Consider the following 23,990-nt stretch of genomic DNA (forward strand, 5'->3'; position numbering starts at 1 on the left):
TATATTTGAACTCCTTGAGTCAAAAGATCTACTGAAAGATATCTGAGAATATCCAATAAATAAGAGACAACCAAGACAGTAGCTCTGTAACCCACAGAGAGAAGCAAAAAGAAGAGGGCTAATTAGTATAAACTGAATAGCCCGCCTGCTGTGACTTAGAAGAAGAAGAGGGGGGGGGGAGAGGAGTGGAGGGAGGTACTTCAAATTACCTTCCCGTGACATACCTTAGCATCTAGATCCATCCCTGAAAGTTTCATTTTCCTAACCCAACCCCTTTCCAAGATAGCCAAAAGTAACTAAAGTAGAATTGCACCTATTTCACTTTACTTTAACCCCCCCCCCCCCCTAATGTATAGACATATAGCCTAAATTATGTATGTTCCATTCATTTAGCCATATGTAACCCTCTTTTTCAAATAGATTTAGGCCTAATTACAAAGATGTGACAGCAATAAAATAAAAATATATAGGGCCTAATTATAATATAGAAATATATAATTCTTGAAGCTTTGTCATTACTGATCCACTTGACAAAACTTGTATAAACTATATTAGCTGCAAATGCACAAGAAAATAGGTCAATGTAGTTTTATTAACCCAGCAACAAAACTTTGGAATAGTTTACCTGATACCATAGTTTCTGTGCAAATAATGCAAACATTTAATAGTGCTCTTGTTGAAACTGAGGTCTATGAACAACAGTTTTTTGTAATATAATTAGTTGTAGGCCTATAGTTGTTTTTGCTAGAGAATATTTTTTTTGTTTTGTGTTTTGAAGTGTTGCTGTTTAAGCTGTCATTTCTTGTGTTTGTATTGCAACAAGCCTATGGTTTTCTTCTATATTGAATAAAAAAGAAAAAAATAAAATTCAGGCATCAGTATACAATAAGTAAAGTTCTGTTGAGATGGAAACTTGTTAAGAGTTCTTACTTTATAATATGCAGAAAAAACTATGGATTAGGTAAACTTTTTTAAAAGTACATCACTTTGCTTTACCCCAAACCCAACTAATGTGCAAGTATAGGCTATAGTCCAAACTACAAATTTCCTGTGCATTTTGTCATCTGTTTCTCTTCTTGTGTTTGTATGTGACAAGTCTATGGTTTTCTCCTGTATTGAATAAAAAAAGATTGTGGCATCAGTATACAATAAGTCCTGTTGAGATGGAAACTTCTTAAGAAAACAGTTCCTACTTTATAATATGCAAAAAACTATGGATTAGTTAAACATTTTAAAAAGCATATCACTTTGCTTTACCCTAAACCCAACTAATGTGCAAATATAGGCTATAGTCTAAACTACATGTTTCCTGTGCATTTTGTTGTGTGTTGCTCTTTTGTTTGTACTCAATTTGTTCCACAAAGAAATCAAAGCAATGTTGAGAAAATCAGGAAATAGGAAACATATACGCTAATTAGGGCTGTGTATTTTCACATTTAGGGAGGGGGTTGTTAAAGTATAGGAAAATGCTTTTGGGAATGATTAACTATATACTATGAAGTAAAAATTGTTCTTACCTTTGGCCTAATTATAGTAAAATTCTATACAAGCTACTTTTTGCTATCATGGAAAAGGGTTAGTTTAGGAAATTGAAACTTCCAGGGATGAATCTACTGTTTTATTTTGTCCTAGGAAGGTATTATGAAGTACCTATCTCCACTCTTCTCAATAAAGGGCACTAACCTTTAATGACCTTCAAAAATCTTTATGTTATAAAGTTAAATCTTGCTAAATAGATCTTATGCTTAAATGAAGCACAAGAAAAGTGTTTTCAGCTTCACAATTGCACTCAATCATTTAGAAAAAAACTTGTTGATATGGCTTAAAATTCTGCTCAAGTAACAGAAATTGAATTTTCAAAACTAGAAAAAGAATCTGAAAATTAGGTACAATGTTCTAATCAGTATAGACCTGTCAATTAGGCAAATTTCTAGGACTTAAAAAATCAGAAGAGGGTTAACATAGTAATTTGACAATACCTTTATGGGGTATCTTATTGGCCCTGGATTTATTACTGAAAGTTTCATTTTCCTAACCTAACCCCTTCCAAAGATAATGAAAAGTAGCTTCTCATAAATTTTACCGTAATTATTTTCTTGATGTGTTTCTTTCTCAACAAGCCTAATTGTATACTGATACCAATATAGGCTAGCTATATATTTGAAAATTGAACAAGGACATCAAAAATGGATTCCTTACTGAATGTTTCATTTTCCTAGCCTAACCCCTTTCAAAGATGTTGAAAATTAGTTTCTCTAAAATGTTATCCTAATTGTTTTCTCAACATGTTTCTTTTTCAACAAGCCTGATTGTACACTGATACAAATATAGGCTAGCCCAGGCTATATTTGCATAATGAAAAAGAAGATACAAAATGAGATCTAATTCTTTAGGCTGGTTAAACAACCATATATGTCTTAAAAAATTAGGGTAAACTAGGAATTAAATTTTTCATGAAGAAGATCTTTGATTTTCAATGTTTTTTTTGTTTTTTTTTACAAGCATTTACCAATTTTGAAAATAAAGAATGTGTGTTAAAAATCAGCAGAAAATGAGCATATATTTATATTGAAGTGCAACTTTCCCAATTGTTGCTGCAGAAGTAAAATAGAGTCATTAATTGGCAATAAACTGGGTAAAACAGTTGTGATTGGTTGAGTAAAATGCAGGATAATCCAAACATCTTGCTAACAAGTAGGAATCAGAAGGAGGTGTATGTATCTTAGAATTGCTAAGACTCTAAGCTAGGTAATAATTGGATTATTATGAAAATTATTCAGTACTTCAAATCATTAGTTATTGACCAGCCCACAAGAGTACCTTTTTGGAAAGACCAATTATCTCATTTTCCTATATTTATTCCAAAAGTATCACTTTTATTGCATAACTTGTATCACATAAAATACAAATATTAAATTTATTTTTTCAATTCAGAGACCAATGAAAGTAATAAACACATGACCCATTCAAATATTATAGTATTATAATGGGGGTGGGCCCATTATCCCTGGATCACGACTCAGGCCTTCAAGGCCCATTGCCTCCAAGCCCCAAAAATTATGCTCCATTAGTGGTGGGGGGGGGGGGCAATGATGGATCCCAGCCATTACCATAAATCTTGCCAACTGTCAGACTTGGCTTTGCTATTGCTTTGGCTAACTATCTGTCTTGACTTTTCTCTGTCTACAATTAGCCATGTCTTGATGCAACCTACTGCAAAATGCTTGATAACTTCAATTCATGAAGTCAAGGCTGAAGACCTTGACTGAGTCCATTGATTTTGAATTGAAGTTATCAAGTATTTTGCAGTAGGTTGCATCAAGACATGGCTAATTGTAGACAGAGAAAATCCAAAACAGATAGTTCAAATAATTGTGAGGCAAATGTTTAAATGGCTGGGGCACAAATAAATGGTGGAAGTATGCATGACTCTTTTATTGGACACATAGCCATTTTCACTCCTTCCTTCACTCTGCCCTCCAGCTTGACAGTGACATGATGAAATATCTCAAGCAGAATCTAATACTAGCTGGATGATCTTTTATGAGATGCCCTCTTGTTTCCACAATAGCCATCTTGCACTTTTCACATAATGTGAATTCATCCCTTTCTATTTGAGTAAGATGCCTCCCAAAATTTCAAATTCCTGTTATGGCTTCTGTAACCATTCTCATCTTAGACCTTTTTAGTTGTAGAAAATGCTTAGTCAAGGCAGGGTTAAACTTTGGGAGTGTTTCCTTTGTTTCCTTAAAATTCAACTACTTATGCCAATTTTGTTCCACTATGTCATTACCCCAGCTCCTCACCACTGCCTTCCAGCAGCCTTGAGAAATGGGGATCAAAGGTTCTGAAATGGGACTTGAAATATGGATAATAGTAGAAGGAAACAAGATAATCTTCTTAATAGAAACATACTGGATATTATAAAGTAAGAATTTCACCATTCAGTTTTTTTTAGTTCTGTGCAAATTATAGGGCTATATATATGTACATCAGGTGAGGGGGAGGGGGTAGAGTGTATTGTCTCTACTTTGCTTGGTATCCGGGTTTGAAAGATCAATCAGCTAGACTTGAGTTGATGCAAAAAAAGAAGTGTAAAATTATACTTAGACATAACTGCTCAACATGTGGTGATGCACTGAATAGTGTTGCAAATGATAAATTTGGTCACAGTAAAATCAGATGTATTACCATAATTTTGTAGACCCCTGTAAAATTAGTATTTTAACTATTTTACTATTTTACTGGTATTTTATCAATATTTTACTTAATGGTGCCTTGTAGTTATCATCATGCAAAACTACCCAAAGGCTTGGAGAAATATGTTTAGATATGATATTGCTATTGCAGTTTTTATTGTAGACACAGCAGGGCAAAGAAAAGTAATATAACTGTTGATTGCACTCATTGATTTGTTGTGAAGTGCTTATAATAATAATAATTTATTTTTAACCTGCATCATATTAAAAAATGATAATTGTGGAGTATAGCAAAAAAAGTAGGTAATACACTGCCTACATGAGTACATAAAACTTAAAAATTTCATAAGAGTAGAGTAACCAATGTAAAGAAAAATATTCAAGATACAAAAAAAAAAAAACTATTTATGACAAAAGACAAACCAAGACTTAATACAGCAGACCAGGTTTTAATGGAGCATCATTTAATAATTTAGACCTTCATATTTGAAATCTTTGAATATTACCTGCTTGTGAATATAACAAATATAAATTACTATTGCAGGAAAAAAATATTATAAAACAAACAATTTCAACAACACTTCAAACAACAAAAAAGAACAAAACCTACAGCAAACAAGTAAGGACACTGTGAGCTGGCAGATACTTATATGTAGACTGGGGTAGTTTACTGGCAAGTTCCATAAGCCTTGACCCAATATCTGGAAGACTGTAAACCGACATGAGATTCCAATTTCTATACCATGGAGACAGATACAATAGAAAGCAGGAAAACCAGAAATAATATGAATGAGCTGATCTGATGTCTTTTTGGTGAAAAATAGGGTAAATTCCAGACCAAAACAAAACCAAGTGATCTGTAAAAACCAAATATAATTTAGCAAGAGACTTTCTATTGTATCTACCTCGAATTGCAACAATTTTAGAAGAACTTAACTGAATTTTCTTCTTGCAATCAGTGACAACAAGCTTTTGGAAAAATTTTAATGATTGAGTGATAAATTGGTATTTGAATAGCCTTTCTCTTTCAGCATATCATCTTATCTACATCTGCTTATTCTGTTTTGATGAATATTTAAGTAAACTTGCCACTAAAAAAAAAAAATTACAGAATGTTATATCATTTGGCTTGTGGGTCTGTAGTAATGTTACCCAGTCTAAAGCCTAGGCCACACATAAGTTTTTTTAGTGCCAAGTTGGTAAATCAATGTTGATTTGCAAAGAAAATGGCACAAATTTGAGCTTGAAAAATTTTCTAGTTTTAAGTGCTAATTTACAAAACAGCACTGAATTTCATCGTGATCATAAAAAAAGTAATCTTTAGTCGTTTCCTTCTCTTCAGCATGAAAATCAGATTATCTGAATACTAATGATAATACTCAAATATCTAATAATAAACAACTTGACAATAATAAAAAACGAAATAATATGGTGAGATCAATCATGTAACTATTGATAAGCTGCAGCTAAAAATGACAACCCTTAATGATAAGCTCAGAAAGTTTGCCTCTTTGCAGCATAATAAAATGTTCATTTTGTTTTTTAAGATTATTGCTTTTCTGAAATGTGGATTGAAGAAGTGAATATAGTGAAAAATACACTTTACATCATAAAACAAATAAAAATAAGTTTTCAAACCTTTTATTGGCCCCAAAATTCTTCACTTGTAAAATGGACAGAAGATGCACTACCTTTGCTCCTTGTAATGAAGGATAAGAAAAAAAAACAAATGAATGAAATATTAGGATTTTACCCTCCTCACCCACACCAAACTGGAGGCAAAATATAAGAAAAATGTTGTGTCTATAGTCATTTTTTGTCACTCTTTCTGAATGGAAAAGGCACTAGTCACTTTTCTTGCACATCTTGTTGTGGCTGACCCCTGAATGCAGTATCATACCAGTATTCTATTGGTGATGTAGTGATATGTTCTGTTGATTTTGTTAGGGACCTTGGCATTGTTTTTGATAATCAATTGAGGTTTGATAAACAGGTATTAGCTGTATCACATAAAACAAACTACTGTTTGCTTTATATCAAAGGATGTTTAGAAGGTTTAATCTGCAAAGCTTTTCTATGCTGTATAAGATAATGACATGACCAATAGTTGAATACTGCACATCTGTGTGGTATCCAACAAGAAAATTTGATTCACAGTTTATTGAAAAAATGCAGAAATGGGCATCAAAATTTGATCCTTATTTGAAGTACTTGCCTTATGAGTGTAGAATAAGATGTTTGAGCTCACCATCTCTGCAATTTGATTTAGCTAATATATTTTGAATAATCAAAGGTGTTGATAATTGGTCTTTAAGTGATTTTTTTTTCAGTTTAGCCATTATTAATCCAAATGTCAGAACTCATTAAAATTGTATAAGAAAAGGGTTTTAAGAAAGGTTAGACAGGGTGATTTTGTAAATCAGTCCATTAAATCATTGAACATGTTACCTGACCATGTTGTTTCAAGAAATAATGTTACAGATTTTAAAACAACTTTGGTTAGAGCCTCTTTTTATGAAGGGCAGTATACAGAACCATATTATCTATGGCATTTGTATGATCTATTCTACTCAATGCCCCTAAAAAGAGTTTCATGAATTTGTCTCTTTTGTGCATTTTGGTGTATTTGCTTATTTTTGTAATGTATTTAGCCTAAAGAGTTTATTGATTATTGTGGTACCAATCAATACCCAGGGGTCCATTTCTTGTTTATTGTCTATTTGTAAGAAGATAAGCCTATTGCTTACTTTTTTTTGTATAAAATAATAATAATAATAGATAATATTCTCTTATATTTTTACCTTCATATGCTTAGCCTTAATAGTAGTAGTAGCAGTAGTAGTGTCGTATTTTTTTCAGTAGTGACAATAGTAGTAGCTATAGTAGTATGTACATATTGCCTTTTGTTCAGTTGAATATCCTCCTCGGGTGCCCTGGAAGTTTCAGCTTGATATGGTAAGCTGTTCCAACAATATTGGTGATAGGGTCTGTATGCATATAGTATGTTTGATTTAGTTCAATTTTCACTTCAATATCCTCAGATTTGGTATACTTGCTACAGAAGAAGCAGTTGTAGGGGTAGTAGCTATAGTAGTTGCAGTAGTATTAATAGTGTGCAAATACTTCCTTTTGGTCAATTGATAATCCCCCTGATCAACATTCTCTGAAAGGTTCAACATTTATTTCAACACTCTCTGAAAGGTTTGCTTGACTGCCCTTTGTCTTTTTGGGCATGGTCAAACAAGCCCACCTTTGTCAATAATAAATACTATATGTAAACAATGTGTCAATTACCTAACTTACAGCCCTTGTCCTGAGGGTTTTTTAGGGGGGGGGTTGACATCCCCAAAGACATAGTTACTGGACCATTTAACTATGCTGAACAAAGTGGCTGTCTCAAAATTTTGATTGGATGTGTTTGGGGAAGTGATGGCCATGGGAGGAGGGCTGGTTGCCCTCCAATCACTTTTGACTCAAAAAGAGCACTAGAACTTGCAATTTATAATCAAATAAGCTCCTTCCAAAGTTTCTGCAACAACTCCTTCTATACAAAGTTCCTTGATAAAAAAAATACACTGTGCTCACATTGCTTTCTACTTCTGCAGTGCTATTGCTCTCACTATGATTGAATCCCAGTGTAGCCCAGAATATATTATGAAATAGCCATATTGGGGTATAAACATTGTATTTGGTTTTGATGTAGGCTTTTTATTGCCCGATTTAGTTCATAATAGCTATTAAATTAATTTTTGTTGATTCACATTTATGTTTAAATATTAAAAACATCAATTGTAGGTTATAATTGTTTCTTTGGTGGATTTCCTGCTAGTTCTTATTACCATATAGATTATACCTGCCTAAAGGACAGTCTTCATGCTCCTCAAGCCATCACAATCAGATCAACATTGTCTTTTTTTATAAAGGTTGGAATAATGTAGATAATTAAGCAAAGATTGTAGTAGCGTGATTGTAGTTGTAGTAAATTTATTTAGAAAAAAATATTGGAATAATATTTTACTGAAATTATGAGTTTTAGATATAAATTTTTTTGCATATTTTGATTACGATCCAGGTCTAGAGTGTGGTGAAGAGCTGTCTCCTCTTTTTTTTAAATTTCTATTAATTAAGTTTTTTTACCCCATGGATAGGCTCTGCTTATTCTGCTGATTATATGTTATATTGCATGATTGATTTAAATGGAGGATTTCACAACAGAAGAACAGCAATGAAAAATATAAGTAAATTATAATACTGTATCATAATCTCATTTTCAGGCCAAAGAAATTCTTGCTAAGGAGTCAAACGTTCAGCAAGTGAGATGTCCTGTCACTGTTTGTGGTGATGTCCATGGTCAATTCCATGACTTAATGGAACTGTTCAGAATTGGTGGCAAATCTCCAGATACTAATTACCTGTTCATGGGAGATTATGTTGATCGAGGGTACTATTCAGTTGAGACAGTTAGCCTACTAGTCACATTAAAGGTATTGAAATTGATCTATTTCTGTTACAAACAGGACAAAAAGCATTCATTGTCTAATTTGTTAGACTGGCTTTTTCCTTTCATATTCCATTTTTTTGTTCTTCTGAAGAATCAATATAATCAATTGAATTGTAACTAAAATTGTTACATAAGCTGTTAGTATATTTGAAATGCTAAACAAATCAAATTATCTATTTCGAATTTGTCATATATGTGTTTTTTTCTGTATTTTATCTCCTAAGATTAGTGGTATAGCCTTGAGTGAATCTGGAACTTCGCCTTTTATATCCTGAAATTAAAAAAAATGTATTTTTTAGATATATAATGGCTTTAAGTTACATTCTCCATAGTCAGACCTCTCCTGAAATGGCTTTCTGGCAATATTCCTGATTGAATTGTCAACAGTGTTAAAATTAAAATATCAAGCTAATTTATACCCTTGTCAAATATCAAGCTAATGTAATTCATTTCCTTTTCAGTAGGCCTATTGTTTTCATTTTATCCACAGAAGGATTAGGAATTCAAACATTTGATGAGTGAATAAGTATTCATGGGTATGCAAGCAACCATGTGGCTGTTATGACCCATGGAAAACTGCTGATTCCGCCTTCAATTAAACATGATTGTACCACATTTTTAAATAAGTGGCACACTCTTTGGAAGATGCATGCTTCTCAGAATTGAAAAGAAACTTCTCAAGGCATGGGAGGTGTGGCATATCAATCCATTATATCAGATTTTGTTGAAACAAATAAATAATTCCTTTATTCTTCATAATAGCAAAAAGAAACCTGCTTGCATCATTTTGTCAATTATGTATTTATAACCACATTAACAATACACTTAAACAGCTTCAGGAATTAAAATTATGTTCACGTGAAAATACAAATCTGTTAAATTAACAGGTGACAGGCCTAGTTTTTCATGACAAACCAATATGGTAAAGGGCTTCAGCATAAATCAGACAAATATTCAGAAAAAAATATCCTGATGAGTTTCAGAATAAATATATTTGGAAGCTAATTTTATCATTAGGTTATTTCTTCGTTTTTTTTATATATAGAGCTGCGCACGAAGCTTAATATATTTTATTTGATTTAATTTTCAAATGAAGTGTTAATTTGTGAAGTGTTAATTTATTATCTATTGAATGAAGTGTTAATTTGTGTGGTAATTTTGATTGAAGGCCTTTGCGTATTTGTTGTTATATAGTTTAAAATAATTTTATGGCCTGTTGATTAGCGGTTATTATTTTTTTTTTTTTTTTTACTCTTCGTATTCGGAGGAAATAAAAAGTTTGAATTGAATTGAATTGTAGCGTTGCCTATAGTAAAGGTCATACAGCTCCAATGTTTTATTATTTATTTATTATTATTATTTTTTTCAACCCTCAGGGCAAGGGTTTTAAGTTATGCCCTGGGGTCTTATAAGGTTTTTATAGAAGGCGTTGTCATAGAAACTTCAAAACAGGCTCATTCGATTGGAAATTCAAAGGGCTAGTTCCCTTTTTAATAGTAGAAAATGATTGGAGTGCAACAAGCCCCCCCCCACTCCCATCATTTCCCAAAACACATCCAATCAAAATTTTGAGATAGCCATTTTGTTCAGCGTAGTTTATTTCCAGATAGAAAATATGTTTTTGAGGAGAACACTTCCCCACAACCCTCAAGGCAAGGGTTTTAATTTATGCCTCGGGGGCATATAAGGTTTTTATAGAAGGCGTTCTTGTAGAAACTTAAAAACAAGCTCATTCGATTGGAAATTCAAAGGGCTAGTGCCCTTTTTAATAGTTGAAAGTGATTGGAGGGCAACTAGCCCCGCACGCCCGTCGTTTCCCCAAACACATCCAATCAAAATTTTGAGATGGCCATTTTGTTCAGCGCAATTGATTTCCAGATAGAAAATGTGTTTTTGAGGAGGACACTCCACCACAACGCTGAGGGCAAGGGTTTTAAGTTATGCCCTGGGGGCATATAAGGTTTTTATAGAAGGTGTTCTTGTAGAAACTTTTATCATCAGGCTCATTTGATTGGAAATTCAAAGGGCTAGTGCCCTTTTTAATAGTCAATAGTGATTGGAGGGCAACTAGCCCCCCCACGCCCATCGTTTCCCCAAACACATCCAATCAAAATTTTGAGATGGCCATTATGTTCAGCGTAGTTGATTTCCAGATAGAAAATGTGTTTTTGAGGAGGACACTCCACCACAACGCTCAGGGCAAGGGTTTTAAGTTATGCCCTGGGGGCATATAAGGTTTTTATAGAAGGTGTTCTTGTAGAAACTTTTATCATCAGGCTCATTTGATTGGAAATTCAAAGGGCTAGTGCCCTTTTTAATAGTCAATAGTGATTGGAAGGCAACTAGCCTCCCCCCCCCCCCACTCCCACCATTTCCCCAAACACATCCAATCAAAATTTTGAGATAGCCATTTTGTTCAGCATAGTTGATTTCCAGATAGAAAACATGTTTTTTAGGAGGACACTCCCCCACAACCCTCTGGGCAAGGGTTTTAAGTTATGCCCTGGGGGCATATAAGGTTTTTATAGAAGGCGCTGTCGTAGAAACTTCAAAACAGGCTCATTAGATTGGAAATCGAGAGTTTTAGTGACCTTTTTAATAGTCGAAAGTGATTGGAGGGCAACTAAGATAGAAAATATGTTTTTGAGAAGGACACTCCCCCAAAAACCTCAGGGCAAGGGTTTTAAGTTATGCCCCGGGGGCATATAAGGTTTTCATATAAGGCGTTGTAGTAGAAACTTCAAAACAGGCTCATTCAATTGTAAATTCAAAGGGCTAGTACCCTTTTTAATAGTTGAAAGTGATTGGAGGGCAACTAGTCCCCCCCACGCCCATCATTTCCCCAAACACATCCAATCAAAATTTTGAGATAGCCATTTTGTTCAGCGTAGTTGATTTCCAGATAGAAAATATGTTTTTGAGGAGGACACTCCCCCACAACGCTCAGGGCAAGGGTTTTAAGTTATGCCCTGGGGGCATATAAGGTTATACCCAAGGCGAGGGTTTTAAGCTATATGAATAAATAGATCTTAAAGCGAGTAATTCTTAGACTGAATATGAATATCAAGCTTAAAACGAAACAAAATATTTTCCTATTGAAGTATAAATGAAACTAAATACAAACAGAAATTAAATAAACAATCAATGCAAACAAACATACAATAGATATTAATGCAAATTAATAAATAAATCTTAAAACGAGTGAAACTTAAATTGAATATGCAAATCAAGCTTGAAACGAACGAAAATCACCACAAACAAGATATTGGGTATGACCTCCTCTCACTGTAAAAGTCTAAAACCTACTGCGTCATTGGCACTTTACTGAAAACTATATGCGTCTTGAACAGTCTTGGAAAGTATAAACAACATCAAATTGAATATTAGATGTATAATGATTAGTTTTTGAAAGATCCATCAGTTCAAGAATTTATTTCACTGTAATTGTATTTTTATTTTCAATACTGTAAGAACTGGAAAAAAAAAATATTTGTAATATAATCCGTTTTCAGTTAAGCGCCAAAGACATAGAAGGCTTTTGGTTTTCATTTACACTTACGAAAGGTGGCAGCATCGAAACACTTCTTTATAGTGAAACTATAATCGTCTTTAACAACTTTAAAAAGAACTAATAAATTAAACTGAATATTTGATGCATAATGATATTAATTGCTGAAAGCTCATCAGTTCAAAATGTTACTATAATTTTAATGTTTATTTTCAATGTTAAGTACAAAAGAAAATATTTGTCATAAAATTGGTTTTCAGTATGTTGGATCAAGCACTAGCGTACTGAACTAGTTGGGCCTGGCAACATTCTTCTATCTCTGCTTTTGCTGCACATCTTTCCCAAGGCTTTGAAAAATCCTTCCATTTCATCTTAGTTAGGCGGTAGCTACTTGTAGTGGCTTTTATAGGCCTACAGTTTCCTCTCATGCATTGGTAAGGGTTCTGATTGTATTTCTAATAAAATTTTTAACACGTTTGAGTATGATTTGACTTCCAAAGGAACCATAAATTGTTAGCTTACTCGTGAGCCTGGTTGGCTAGTATTGAAGAGGAATGGTGGTTGCTTGTTCTTAACATCCAATGTACTTCTTATTTTATATTTAGAAGAATTTGTAGAATCCTAACTAAGACAGGAGCCTGTTTGTAACTGAACTTCTGTTTAACTGAGCCCTTGTAACTTATGTGGAATGCAACCTATCATTTAACTTCATGCAAATCAACCCCTTTTTAACCCAAATTTTTTTTTTACTCAACCTTTTGTTCAGCCTCATTGCTGGAACCATGCAATTCAAGCGTGTTTGGACCCTGGGCATGAACAATACTAATTTCAAATGTAAAAGGATAAATTGTTTTTTTTTACAGGGGGGGGGGATAGTTTTTCTAAAAAACAGCATAAAAGAAATTCTTGCATAAGAATTAACCAATGAATAAAGAACATTTCATTCAAGTCAAATTTTATCACTTCCAACAAAATGGGCCGAATTACATTTTCTAGGTATATTATTGATTTAAGGAAGATTAAATTGCATCGGGTTGAGTTGCATGAGGGTTAAATTGCATGGAGGTTGACTTGAATGAAGGTCGAGTTGAATGAGAGCTGATTTTCATGGTGGTTTAGTTGAACAGGGTTGAGCTACAGAGAGGCTAGTTGAACGAGGTTCAGTTGCATGAGGGATCAGTTACACGGAGTTAAGTTAAACAACACTTCAGTTGCACGGGAACCAAGGAAAGTTCCTAACTTGTTTATACAACCGTCAAAGCAGTGGAACACTGTTTTGAAGCCATTTTTTATTCCAAGTAAGAGATTATTCTATAAAATAAAATGGAAACAGGTCACGTCTAATCTTAGGGATGTATACTCTTTCATGTGCACTTCAAACACTCAAGAAATGATGATTGATGAAATTACATTTCAAACCTAAAAAATGTCCTTCTCTATCTTCGAAATATCTAACTGTCTACTCAATAGTGAAAAACAAAATTAGGTTTTAAATTTTTAAACTTTCCAATCTAACCCTCCTACAAAAATTAGCTCCACCAAGTTCAAAGAGTGCTAAAATATTCTATTGAACTGGAAGGATTTGAAATCCCCTTTAGGTTCAACAATTCACCCCCCCCCTATTTTGAGTTGTTTTTTTTTTCATTTTATACATTTATTTATTTTAACTTATTGTATCCCCCCTTGTTGCCCCCGGCTTTCCCAAGTCTATATTTTGGGAAAATAAGTCAAATTCTGGCCTCCTTTTGTCCCTCGCCCCACCCCAGGGTCCCCGTGGAGGCTGATCGTTGTCCACTGGGACCAGAAAGTTCAAACATACTCTGTTTTATAATATGGTCTTAAAAATTGCAGTTTTGCGCCAAACTTAACTGAAAACCTAATTATACTTGTCTGTGGCACCTGATATATTTTTTTTTTTTGGTTTGTATAATAAGGGGTGACATTTGTTTGAGGATAGGGTGCCATGTCCCCTAGTATGCATGGCTCACACAGTCTATGCTGCAGACGGGGATTATTTTGATATATGCTTCATGCAATGACAATACAAAACACAAATGCAAAATGCAAACCACAAAACAATACAAAACTCGAGAGCTACACATGCTCTTTTTTCTCAGGGTTGATACTAAACTCGTAAGCCATTTTTTGGTGGTGGGGGGATGGGGTAAGTCGGTAAGAAAGATGAATATTGACGAATAGCACGGAAATAAGAGCAAATTCATAAAAATCCGGACATTATAGCTAGTCTGCATATTGCTTGATTGTCTCCTAGCATTCTGAGAGAAAAAAAGATTGAACGAATGTGGCTGTACTCAATAATGAATAAATAGTCTGTCACTTATATAGCATAGTGATTCTTGAAGCACTATATGTATATTATCTTGTTGATCCTAGTTCATACTTATATTTTTTCTCTTGAGTTTGATTAACTTAATTTATGAATTTATCCTGATAGAATCACATAAACTTTCCTGGGGGAACTTGTGAAACATAGTTCAAGTAACTTTGATAGGCTGCAGATGTCTTTTTTTCAAAACCTGTACAGTTTTCTTTTTAATAGGTGCGCTATAGAGAAAGAATAACGATCCTCCGTGGGAATCACGAGTCCAGACAAATAACTCAAGTTTATGGATTTTATGACGAATGTCTTAGAAAATATGGTAACGCCAATGTTTGGAAGTTTTTCACGGATCTTTTCGATTACCTGCCCCTAACAGCCTTAGTTGACGGTCAAATATTTTGTCTTCATGGCGGTTTGTCACCTTCGATTGATACATTAGATCATATTCGATCTTTGGATAGACTGCAGGAGGTTCCACATGAGGTGAGTAATTTAAAAATGTACGTATAGGATCACGATATAAATTTAATAAGTCGTATAGACATGCCAACTTTCTTTTTTTATCTCTTTTCAGGAAGCTTTCGATTACACTTTCAAACAAAGTTTTTGGGTCAAGCAGGGTCTTAGTGCTTCCAATGTAATTTTCTATGCTGAATTCGAAAATGAAGTCATGATTTTTCCAACACCCACAGTTCGTTTGCATAAGAAATTTTTAAGCTTTTTGCAAGAGATGGATTTTTGTGATATTTTCTTGGAGTTGTTTTTTTTTGTTATGATTATTACATAGGTCAGTCTATTTAATTGATTAGAAAAGTTTGAAAATATTTTCATTTTTTTATTGGCCATATTCTCTTAGCAGTTTTATTTGAATTGTTTTTAGTCTTTTTTTTCTGATTATGTTTGTTACAGAGGTCAGTTTGTTTTGTTTTTCTTTGGAGGGGGGAAAGGGGGCTATGAAATTTAACGAAACACTTCTATTAAAAGGATTCTTGGGAAAAAATAATTTTTTAGTAATGCCCACAGCTGCACATTTGACAATCATAACTGATTTTTCAGGGCTTGTCATAGAATTTTTTTTTTTTTTTTGCATATAGGTTTAGCTGATGGATTTGAATTTATGTAAATCTCTCCCAGAATCACGTCATGGGTTGTTGGAAAAAAAAATAACACTCGTAATTAACAAGGATTAAAAAATAATTTGGATCACGATTTTGGTAGTTTTTCTATGCCATTTTTATTCTTTAGTATATAGTATTTACCATTGGTTGAGTGGATTCAATGAAAAAGGTATGCAATTAGACAATTTGTGGCTATACTACAGCATGCATCGCACGAGTACTTTACCATATTACCATTTTTACCATATAAACGATTCTGTGTCTCCAATTTTTTGTATTTGCTTTCAGAGGGGGGGGGGGGGGATTCGTTTTGCTAAAATTTAGACTAGTCACTGTTATTCTTAGCTTACATATAGCTTTAATTTTTTCTTTCTGTTAAATTGTATTCTGTGGAAAACTAATAATATTTTATGCTGTTACAACAGTTCTAATTAAACAGTTAATAACTATTTTAGCTTAAAACTTTGCAACAAAGCGAATGGGTAATGGGATTTGGTATGGAGCTGAGTTCCTTTGTTTCTCCTATTTTTTAACTGGTATGATTTTAGGATCAAAGTTGAGTTCCTGGGACCTGTGTTCTTTCCAGCCCCCCATATTTTGTCCTTCCCCTCCAGAAATAGTGTTCACAAGTTATCGAGCTTCTTCAGAAAAATTTGGGCCTTTTCATACAAACTAAAACCAGTCCGATTGGTGGACCCAAAGCCGGGCCGTCGGCTCCATTGCAACTTACACTGCATTTTTCGGTGTGAAGCCGCAATTTTGAGGAAAACACCACACAATTTTCTCATGATACTGCATACCGCAATTATGCAGTGAAATAGCTTTTGTCGCCGCATTTGTACCGAATAGCAGGTTAGTCCCGAGCCTCATTTCATTGGGGGGGGGGGCATCTTCGCAAATATTACCGAATCGCTACCTGATTTATGCCCAATTTTCTGCAGAAATCAGGAATTTTGCTAAATTTCTGCCGATTTCGCAAAATTTCTGCCGAAGTTTTCACCTTCGGTGAAAATTTTACCGAATGCCAGAAAAGTTGGGGGTGGGGGAGCGCCCCTTCCCGCCCCTGCCGAGTAGTGTTACTGTGCAGTAAAGAGGACACATTTTTGGTCTCATAGATGGTAGGGTGCTTTGAAACAGTCGAGGAATTCAGTCTAGTAAGAAATATAGTAAGTATGGGGTAGAAAATATCCTTTAAAGAAGTGTAAACAATAAAAAAGAAGTAAATATTTGACAGATCCACCTGAAGCCTTAACAAAAGTAATTACCAATCATTACTATTGTAAAAGGTATAGATTTGCCACCCAATAGAGCGAATAATTTACTAGAGTAGAAGAAATAAGTTCCGAGTTAAGAGTTCCTAATCTTCATCAATTCTTTGAGTTCTATTACCATGGTATATGGAATAAAGCGAACATGGAGCAGGAATGGCGGTCCATATCAAGCGTAATTTTCTTGAAAATGTGCGTTTTGAAAACTTCGTTAACTTGGGCTGACTGGTCTAATGGCACCATCGTCTTATGCTGAAATCTCCTGCAGAAGGAGTCTTGTTTCCAAATATTTCGAAAATGGTTCAGTGCTTTTTGTCATTTCCAGTGTTATTGTCAAGACATTTTCAGTGTGGTAAAGGAAGTTAAAACTGACAAATGATATCCTCTTCTCTTTGGTGGACATTAAAATTTAAATGCAGCCTGAAACGTTGGCTAAAAGGTAGTTGCAGCCGAGCTAGAACCGAAACGTGTTAAGAGGGTTGTTGAAGTAAAGGCTAATTGCAACCTTGAATGACTGCATTGTTATGGGTAAAAATATTCTGTACAGCACTGCCAACATAGGCGAATCTCATGATAGACTGGCTGATTCCTATTGACCTTCGTCAGCCCATCTGAATGGTTCTTTTCAACGTTTTATTACCTCTATTACTATGATTCTCATTGAAACTTAGTCATGATCATAGTTACCATTTTGCTAGTAATTTTCTTTTTCGCTTTTTCCGTCTTATTTTCAGGTAATGCCATATCTCAGGTCCCTTGCACACTATTCCTCACACTATTGATGCTGGAGACACCCCCTCCCCCCAAGTGGTGAATTTATTCTTTGGGAGGGGGGGGTCCATCAAGAAACGTCATTAAAACTTCTTTCTTGGGTGCTTGTAGACAAGAGCTTTACTACCTCTTTTCCTTTGGGTCTAGGGTGAGAATATGAGGGTAAATCTAAAATTAAAACCATGCTGGTGTTTTAGATTAGCAAGCAAATGGTATACTCTCGTGAAACGGTAAAAATTATCCCTATAAGTTAGATTGTTCTTTAAGTTCGCCTCTTTGGAACCTATTTTAGGAAAGCAAGCAGTACATAAACTACTAATGTGGCGCGATGGTTATAAAAAAAAAGAAGGCAACGCAGAATCAGCATTAGGGAATGTCAGTTTGCTATGTTTCCTGAGGTGGCAATAGTTTTTAAATATATCATTGTCATCTTTTAGAGCGTGTCCAGACTATCCACTTTCTCTAAAAAAAATGGGGCGGAAAACTAGGAGTGTAGGCGAGTACTTTTGTCCCTTTTTTCGTTTTCAGGACCAGTAAATCAGAGGGTTAGGAAACGGAAAATTGGACAAAAAACAATAGCATACGTTACTTTTCTAAAAAGTTTTAGAATAGGAGACGAAATGAAATAAACTTCAATATGATTTAGAACAGAAACAGTAGATTCTCTTGCTTCCTATTTTCCATCACAGTTCTCCACAAAACGGATAGTCTGGACAGGTAAGAAGTGATTGAGGACTGATGAGAATACCAGAAAACGACAACAGAACCGTTTCAAGGACTATCACTTTGATCGAGCAAGCTAACAGAGGCTATGCCATATCGAAAGCCCGGTTTGTTGTTAGTATAAGAACTTCAAAGAAAGCCGGGAGCCAGTTGAGGACAAAGATTGAGCTGAATGCCCTTCGACGAGTTCTTCGAGTGAAAATGTGTCAAAAGTTAAGGAATCCAACTGTCAGTTTCAGTTGCGATTAATAGCCGATGTACTTAACATGTACAAGTCATCAGCACCCGACATGTCTTTTTTTTAACAACCATGGGGTGGCTGGCACACAAGGAGTTTTTGCCTCGAGGAAACACCATCAGTGCCGCTTTCTACAAGGATATCCTTGTACAAGTGCACCGAAACGTGAAAAGGAGAAAAACAGAGATTTCCGATCATTTGAAGCTTCACACAACAACGCTATGAATCAGATCGCCTTCCATAACGTTGCACCTGGCCAGGATAGGAGTTGTAACAGCTTCTGTATAGCCAGAGTTAGGTCTGGCAGACTTCTCCGGTTCCCCAATTGAAAAATGTCCTGAAAGGTTGTGGTTTCGAACGTTGCCACCATCCAGAAAGCTGTGGCCAACTCTTTAAAAGGCAATTTGTAAACTGACTTCCAGGGAGCGTACAGATCATGGAGATCGCGTTGGTAACGGTATATTGACGCTTAAGGGAACTATTTTTATCAAATTTTAAGGTGCTCTTAAATTTTGATTAATAAATTCCTGCTTATTATGACGAAGTTTACCATTCTGATATTGAGGTTGTTGAAAATACCTCTAGCATGTCATTTGATGTTCTCTTTCAGCCTGAATTTTTTCTGGGTTGTCCTCATATAATCTTCTTCAGTTAGCCTCAGAGAAAGTATTTTGGCGGACTCAGATCAGGAGAGTAGGGCGGTCGTTGGTTTTCGGTCATCCCAGAGATTAGTGAATTTGCCCGGGAAGTACTAACCGAGCTATTAAAGAGTGCAGTCAGAACAGTGAGGTGATGTATCATCTTGTTGGAACATGAATGGGTTCATATCAAAATTCCTTCCCCTTAATGCCGGAATGAAGTGTCTCCAAAGCATTTCGGTCCATCGGTCTGCATTCACTGTCACCAGATGATGTATGAACTAAAAGTACAATTCGTTCCAAATGCGCGCCATTCTGTCTTTTGTCTACACCTAGAGGTTTTTCAACATGTTCATAACGTTGATTACTAACTAAAGACTTGAAGTTTTGCTTATTCACCTGCGCACTCAAATGGAAGTGCGCCTTGTCACCAGAGAGAAGACGGCCCAATAGCTGAGTGCTGGTTCTCAATACCCTCGCTTATCGTTTTACCAAACTCCTAGCTTTCTGTTTTGTTGGTTCACTTTTGCGCTTGAAGAATCTAAACTTTGCAGGGAAAGAGTTTCAAATCGCTGTGATTTATTCTGTGACCAGATCTGCTAAAAACACCTACTTGCTGTGACAGCCGTCTGATGTATTTTAATGGTGATTGTTCTAACCGGTCTCTGACGTCTTGGTCACGAGCTAGCATACTCGCTGTTAGCTTTTGGTTTACAATGACCTTTGTTATTGTTAACCATACTTCCAGTGGCTCTAAACTTTTCTACCAATCTTGCGATCGCATGGCAATGGGGAATTTTCTGTCAGGATTATTCATTGCAAAATACAGTTTCGCAATTTTTGCCCTCTGTTCCATCGAAAAATGCTCATAGTGATCCATCTTGGTATCATATAATACAAGTCTTTTGTGTTAATCGCCTGATGAAGGAAAAAAAAATCTCTAGAAAATATAATTCTTTATTTCGGCTGCCAATACTATCTTTTTACTATTAATTAACGTTCAATACAATTATTTATCAAACTTATAAGCTAACTATATTAAAATTTACTATTTTCAATCTGTTTTTAAAATTGAAAACTGCTCATTAAAACTACATTAATTTTTGATGCTCAATTAAATCAAATCTTTGTCAGATTGTTTTTGATTATAGTTTCATTAATACTCTTTTGAAACAAACCAGCGAGATCGATTTACTTTAAAGAAGCTTTTAAAAGGGAACATGATGACATAGAGGACTTCATTTGAGATGAGTTCTCAAATAGTTAAAATTAAAATTAAGCAATGGCTAGTTTAAATAGACGCTTGTAATCGTGATGTTTTTGATGCGATAATAGTGTTGATTACATCTATTATTTTAGGGTCCAATGTGCGATCTTTTATGGTCTGACCCTGATGACAGAGGTGGGTGGGGTATTTCTCCACGCGGTGCTGGTTACACGTTTGGTCAGGACATAAGTGAAACGTTTAATCATTCTAATAACCTTACCCTTGTTTCACGAGCCCATCAATTGGTCATGGAAGGATATAACTGGTAAGTCTTTAATGTTTTTTCATTGCACTTTAGAAATCACGTAATTACTTTAAACATAATTTAATTTAACGTCAATTTAAACTTTTTAAACGTTCAATAAAGTGACAAAGTGTTAGAAACTCAAGCTAATAGCAATTTCATAAATAATTTACTATCTTTTAGTCAAGGACAAACCTGTTTTCAAATTCCACAGTTAACATTCAACTTTGACCCGCCTAATCACTACTGTCTAGGAAAAATTGAAGCAAGCCAAACTTCGGACCGGCTTAATTCCTTAAAAAACACTAATTTTGCGAACCAGACACCTACAATGTCTATTTTCTTAGATAAGCAATGTAGATGGCAGCATAGTCTTTACGTCCCCAGGATGTTTGTTTGAAAATGTCAGCGGATTTCACCTAACAAGAAAACAATGCATATCACTTTTCTGTTGTAAATCATAGGCGTAAGTAGGTCAAGTCTTTGGGAGAAGGGTCTGGTGCTTTAAGGCTCAAATTACAATCAGGAAGAACTGATTGAACCCTCCTGAAAAAGGGCTTTCCTCCTTCTGGAGGAAAACCCTCTGAACTGATCTTGGGGGCACACTGTATTAGTTGTTGCTCTTGCATATTTGCTCATAGGTTAAATGTGGGACAGCAAGTATGCCACTACAGCCAAAATAAAAGCATATAGCGTCATTTACGTCCCTATGGATTATCAAAAGGTTATTGTCAAAACAGTGTTTTACACCTGTGTCATATTTTGGTTACTGTAAATTTAATTGGTAAAACATTTTTGAATCATCATAACAATAAATAAAAAGATGCAAAGATGATAAAAAAAATGGTGATCTGTTTTTTCATAACTTAATTCTATCATTGATTGTATCAAAAATATAATGCCAGATGGTCGATGTTAAACAGTCGTTAAGTTTAAAATGTTAAATATTCCTATGCCTGTATTTAAAAACGGAGGTCAAAATTCACATGAGAAATAATTATTCAAGACTCATCGCCTACTTAGCTAAATTTAGGAGTACTAACGAAAAGATCAAAATTTGAAGAGTTGCGTCTAGTGTAAAAAAAATAATAATTTATGTTAATAACATAATTTATCTATTTTATTGTTGTTATCTCTATTCAAAAGTGTACCATCAATATATTGTCGGCAAAATATGAAACATGGTTAAAACAGTGTTTTGACGATAAGTGTTAGTTTAAGTTCTTTTAAGTATTAAGTTATAGAGTTATTTTTTTTTCTTGGTGAGAACTACTATTTTAAATTGCATACCTAAACACACAGAAGAGGGCGCGGGGGGGGGGAGGAGAGGAGGTTGTTTGCTTCAAGAAAAAAGATGACCGAATTTTTTAAGTCACTGAGATTTGTTTAAAGGACCCCCTCTCCCAGGAATATTGTGTCCTAAGAGTACATGTTTTCATGTCTATGGTAAATACTATACTGAAATCTAGATGAAAGATAATTTATTGCTGCTTTGATAAAAAAAAGAATTTAATCTCTTTGATTAAAAAAGAAATTTATCCCTTTTTTTCACTTAGGAAATTTCAGCTGTTCATATAGGTTGTGGCTTTCGCTTTTTCTTTTCTTTTTGATTTTTATAGCTGTTTCATTATTAATCATTTTAGGTGCCATGATCGTAATGTAGTGACAATATTTTCGGCTCCAAATTATTGCTACCGGTGTGGTAATCAAGCTGCCATAATGGAGTTAGATGATTCCCTGAAGTATTCATTGTAAGTTTTTTTTTCTTATGTTATTTTAAAGTATTTCTTGTATCTTAACCGGATTCGATGTTAAGTATGGACATGTCTGTTATAGTTTCTGGGACATGATGCAGTATTTACATGAGTAAAAACAAGTTTCACCATTGCCCACAGCCAAAATGTAGTGCGCACCTATTAAAATTACAAAACGGACTGACAAAATAAAGGGAAAATATGTAATTCGTGAACGCTATTGACGAAATTATAAATCGCAATCGAGTGGGAGAACTCGATTTCAGTAAAAAAAATTGCATAAAATTTTGATTGAAATATTTGTCTAGTATCAACATATTAACTGAGCATACCAATGTTCTCTGATCCTTTGGAATTGCATGAGAATTGACTTTTTGGCATGGTTATGTGGGTGAGTCAAAGCTTGGTATTAAAGTAATAACACTCGGAGTTCAACAGTGTTTAAAACATTGAATTACGCCATGACCATGGGCAACCTTTGCGGTAACAATATCACTGTTGCTTCTCCGTGAAAAGTTAAAGTCAGTAAAATCCCAAATAACAGAACTTCCGTAATAATTTTATTCACATGCATAATTCTACCGTTATTTTTGTGACTTACATACTCTAGGATATAAAATGAAAATTACTCTGGGTAAATATTTATTGATAATAAATTCAAGGTGGTCAAATTGCAGAAACTTTTCAAAGCTATGTTAATTTTTGGCCCAAGGCAATCCAAGCAGCTTCCGGAAAAATTAACTTTTTCAGTTTTGCATCATGAATCCTAGCCGAATCCGATTTATCCTTTTCGCTATTTTGATCTTTTCACCATTGGAGTATTTTTCAACTAGAAATTCTAGGAAATTTTGGTTGACATGCCATGTACTCTCTTGAACCGGTGAGCTTATTTGGGAACAAAATTAGCCAAAAATGACTTGGTACAACAAATCATCACTCATAGAACTTCCATTTACATTAACGCAATGTGAACTGTTGTTTTTTTATGTCTCATAATTAATTAATAACTTGCTATGTTGCTTTAGTATCTCCCCTATGACCTGAAAGCTTTTCTTCGAAATGCTTCTTCCTTGTCTGTTCTCTTGGGCGCTTTACCTTATTTTTAGCTCTCTTAAACTCTACCATATATATAATATCATGATTTAAGAGATAGTGCTTATCGTAGATTGAATAAAAAAACTTTTTACATGAAAGTAAGGAACAACAGTAAAACTTAAAACGAACAGAAACTATTCCGTATATGACGGGGCCTGCCCCTTGCTTAACTCGCTACGTGCTTGCCACGCTAAAGTTCCCTAGCAAAGAAGAAAAAGAAGCTTTATAAACCTTCTTATTCCAGGTAAATGGCCTTTTTGCTTTGGGAGTCTTTCTTAAAGAATTGGGCCAAAAAGTCGAACTTAAGCGTAAAGAGTGAGGTCTG

At 34.6% G+C, this 23,990-nt stretch overlaps 1 protein-coding gene across 1 annotated transcript in view; it reads left to right on the forward strand.

The window, feature by feature from the left end:
- Nucleotides 1-23,990, forward strand: part of mts (protein phosphatase 2 catalytic subunit mts) — a 43,026-nt gene that overhangs the window by 10,552 nt on the left and 8,484 nt on the right. Inside the window, exons 2-5 of the mRNA XM_089099463.1 lie at nucleotides 8,474-8,683; nucleotides 14,769-15,032; nucleotides 20,665-20,837; nucleotides 22,460-22,567. Of these exons, the coding sequence (XP_088955589.1) occupies nucleotides 8,474-8,683; nucleotides 14,769-15,032; nucleotides 20,665-20,837; nucleotides 22,460-22,567 (755 nt within the window). The remainder of the gene's footprint in view (nucleotides 1-8,473; nucleotides 8,684-14,768; nucleotides 15,033-20,664; nucleotides 20,838-22,459; nucleotides 22,568-23,990) is intronic.

This window comes from Artemia sp. Qi Xiang Cuo, chromosome 13 (genome assembly GCF_049724085.1).
Source record: "Artemia sp. Qi Xiang Cuo chromosome 13, ASM4972408v1, whole genome shotgun sequence".
Classification (NCBI taxonomy): domain Eukaryota; kingdom Metazoa; phylum Arthropoda; class Branchiopoda; order Anostraca; family Artemiidae; genus Artemia; species Artemia sp. Qi Xiang Cuo.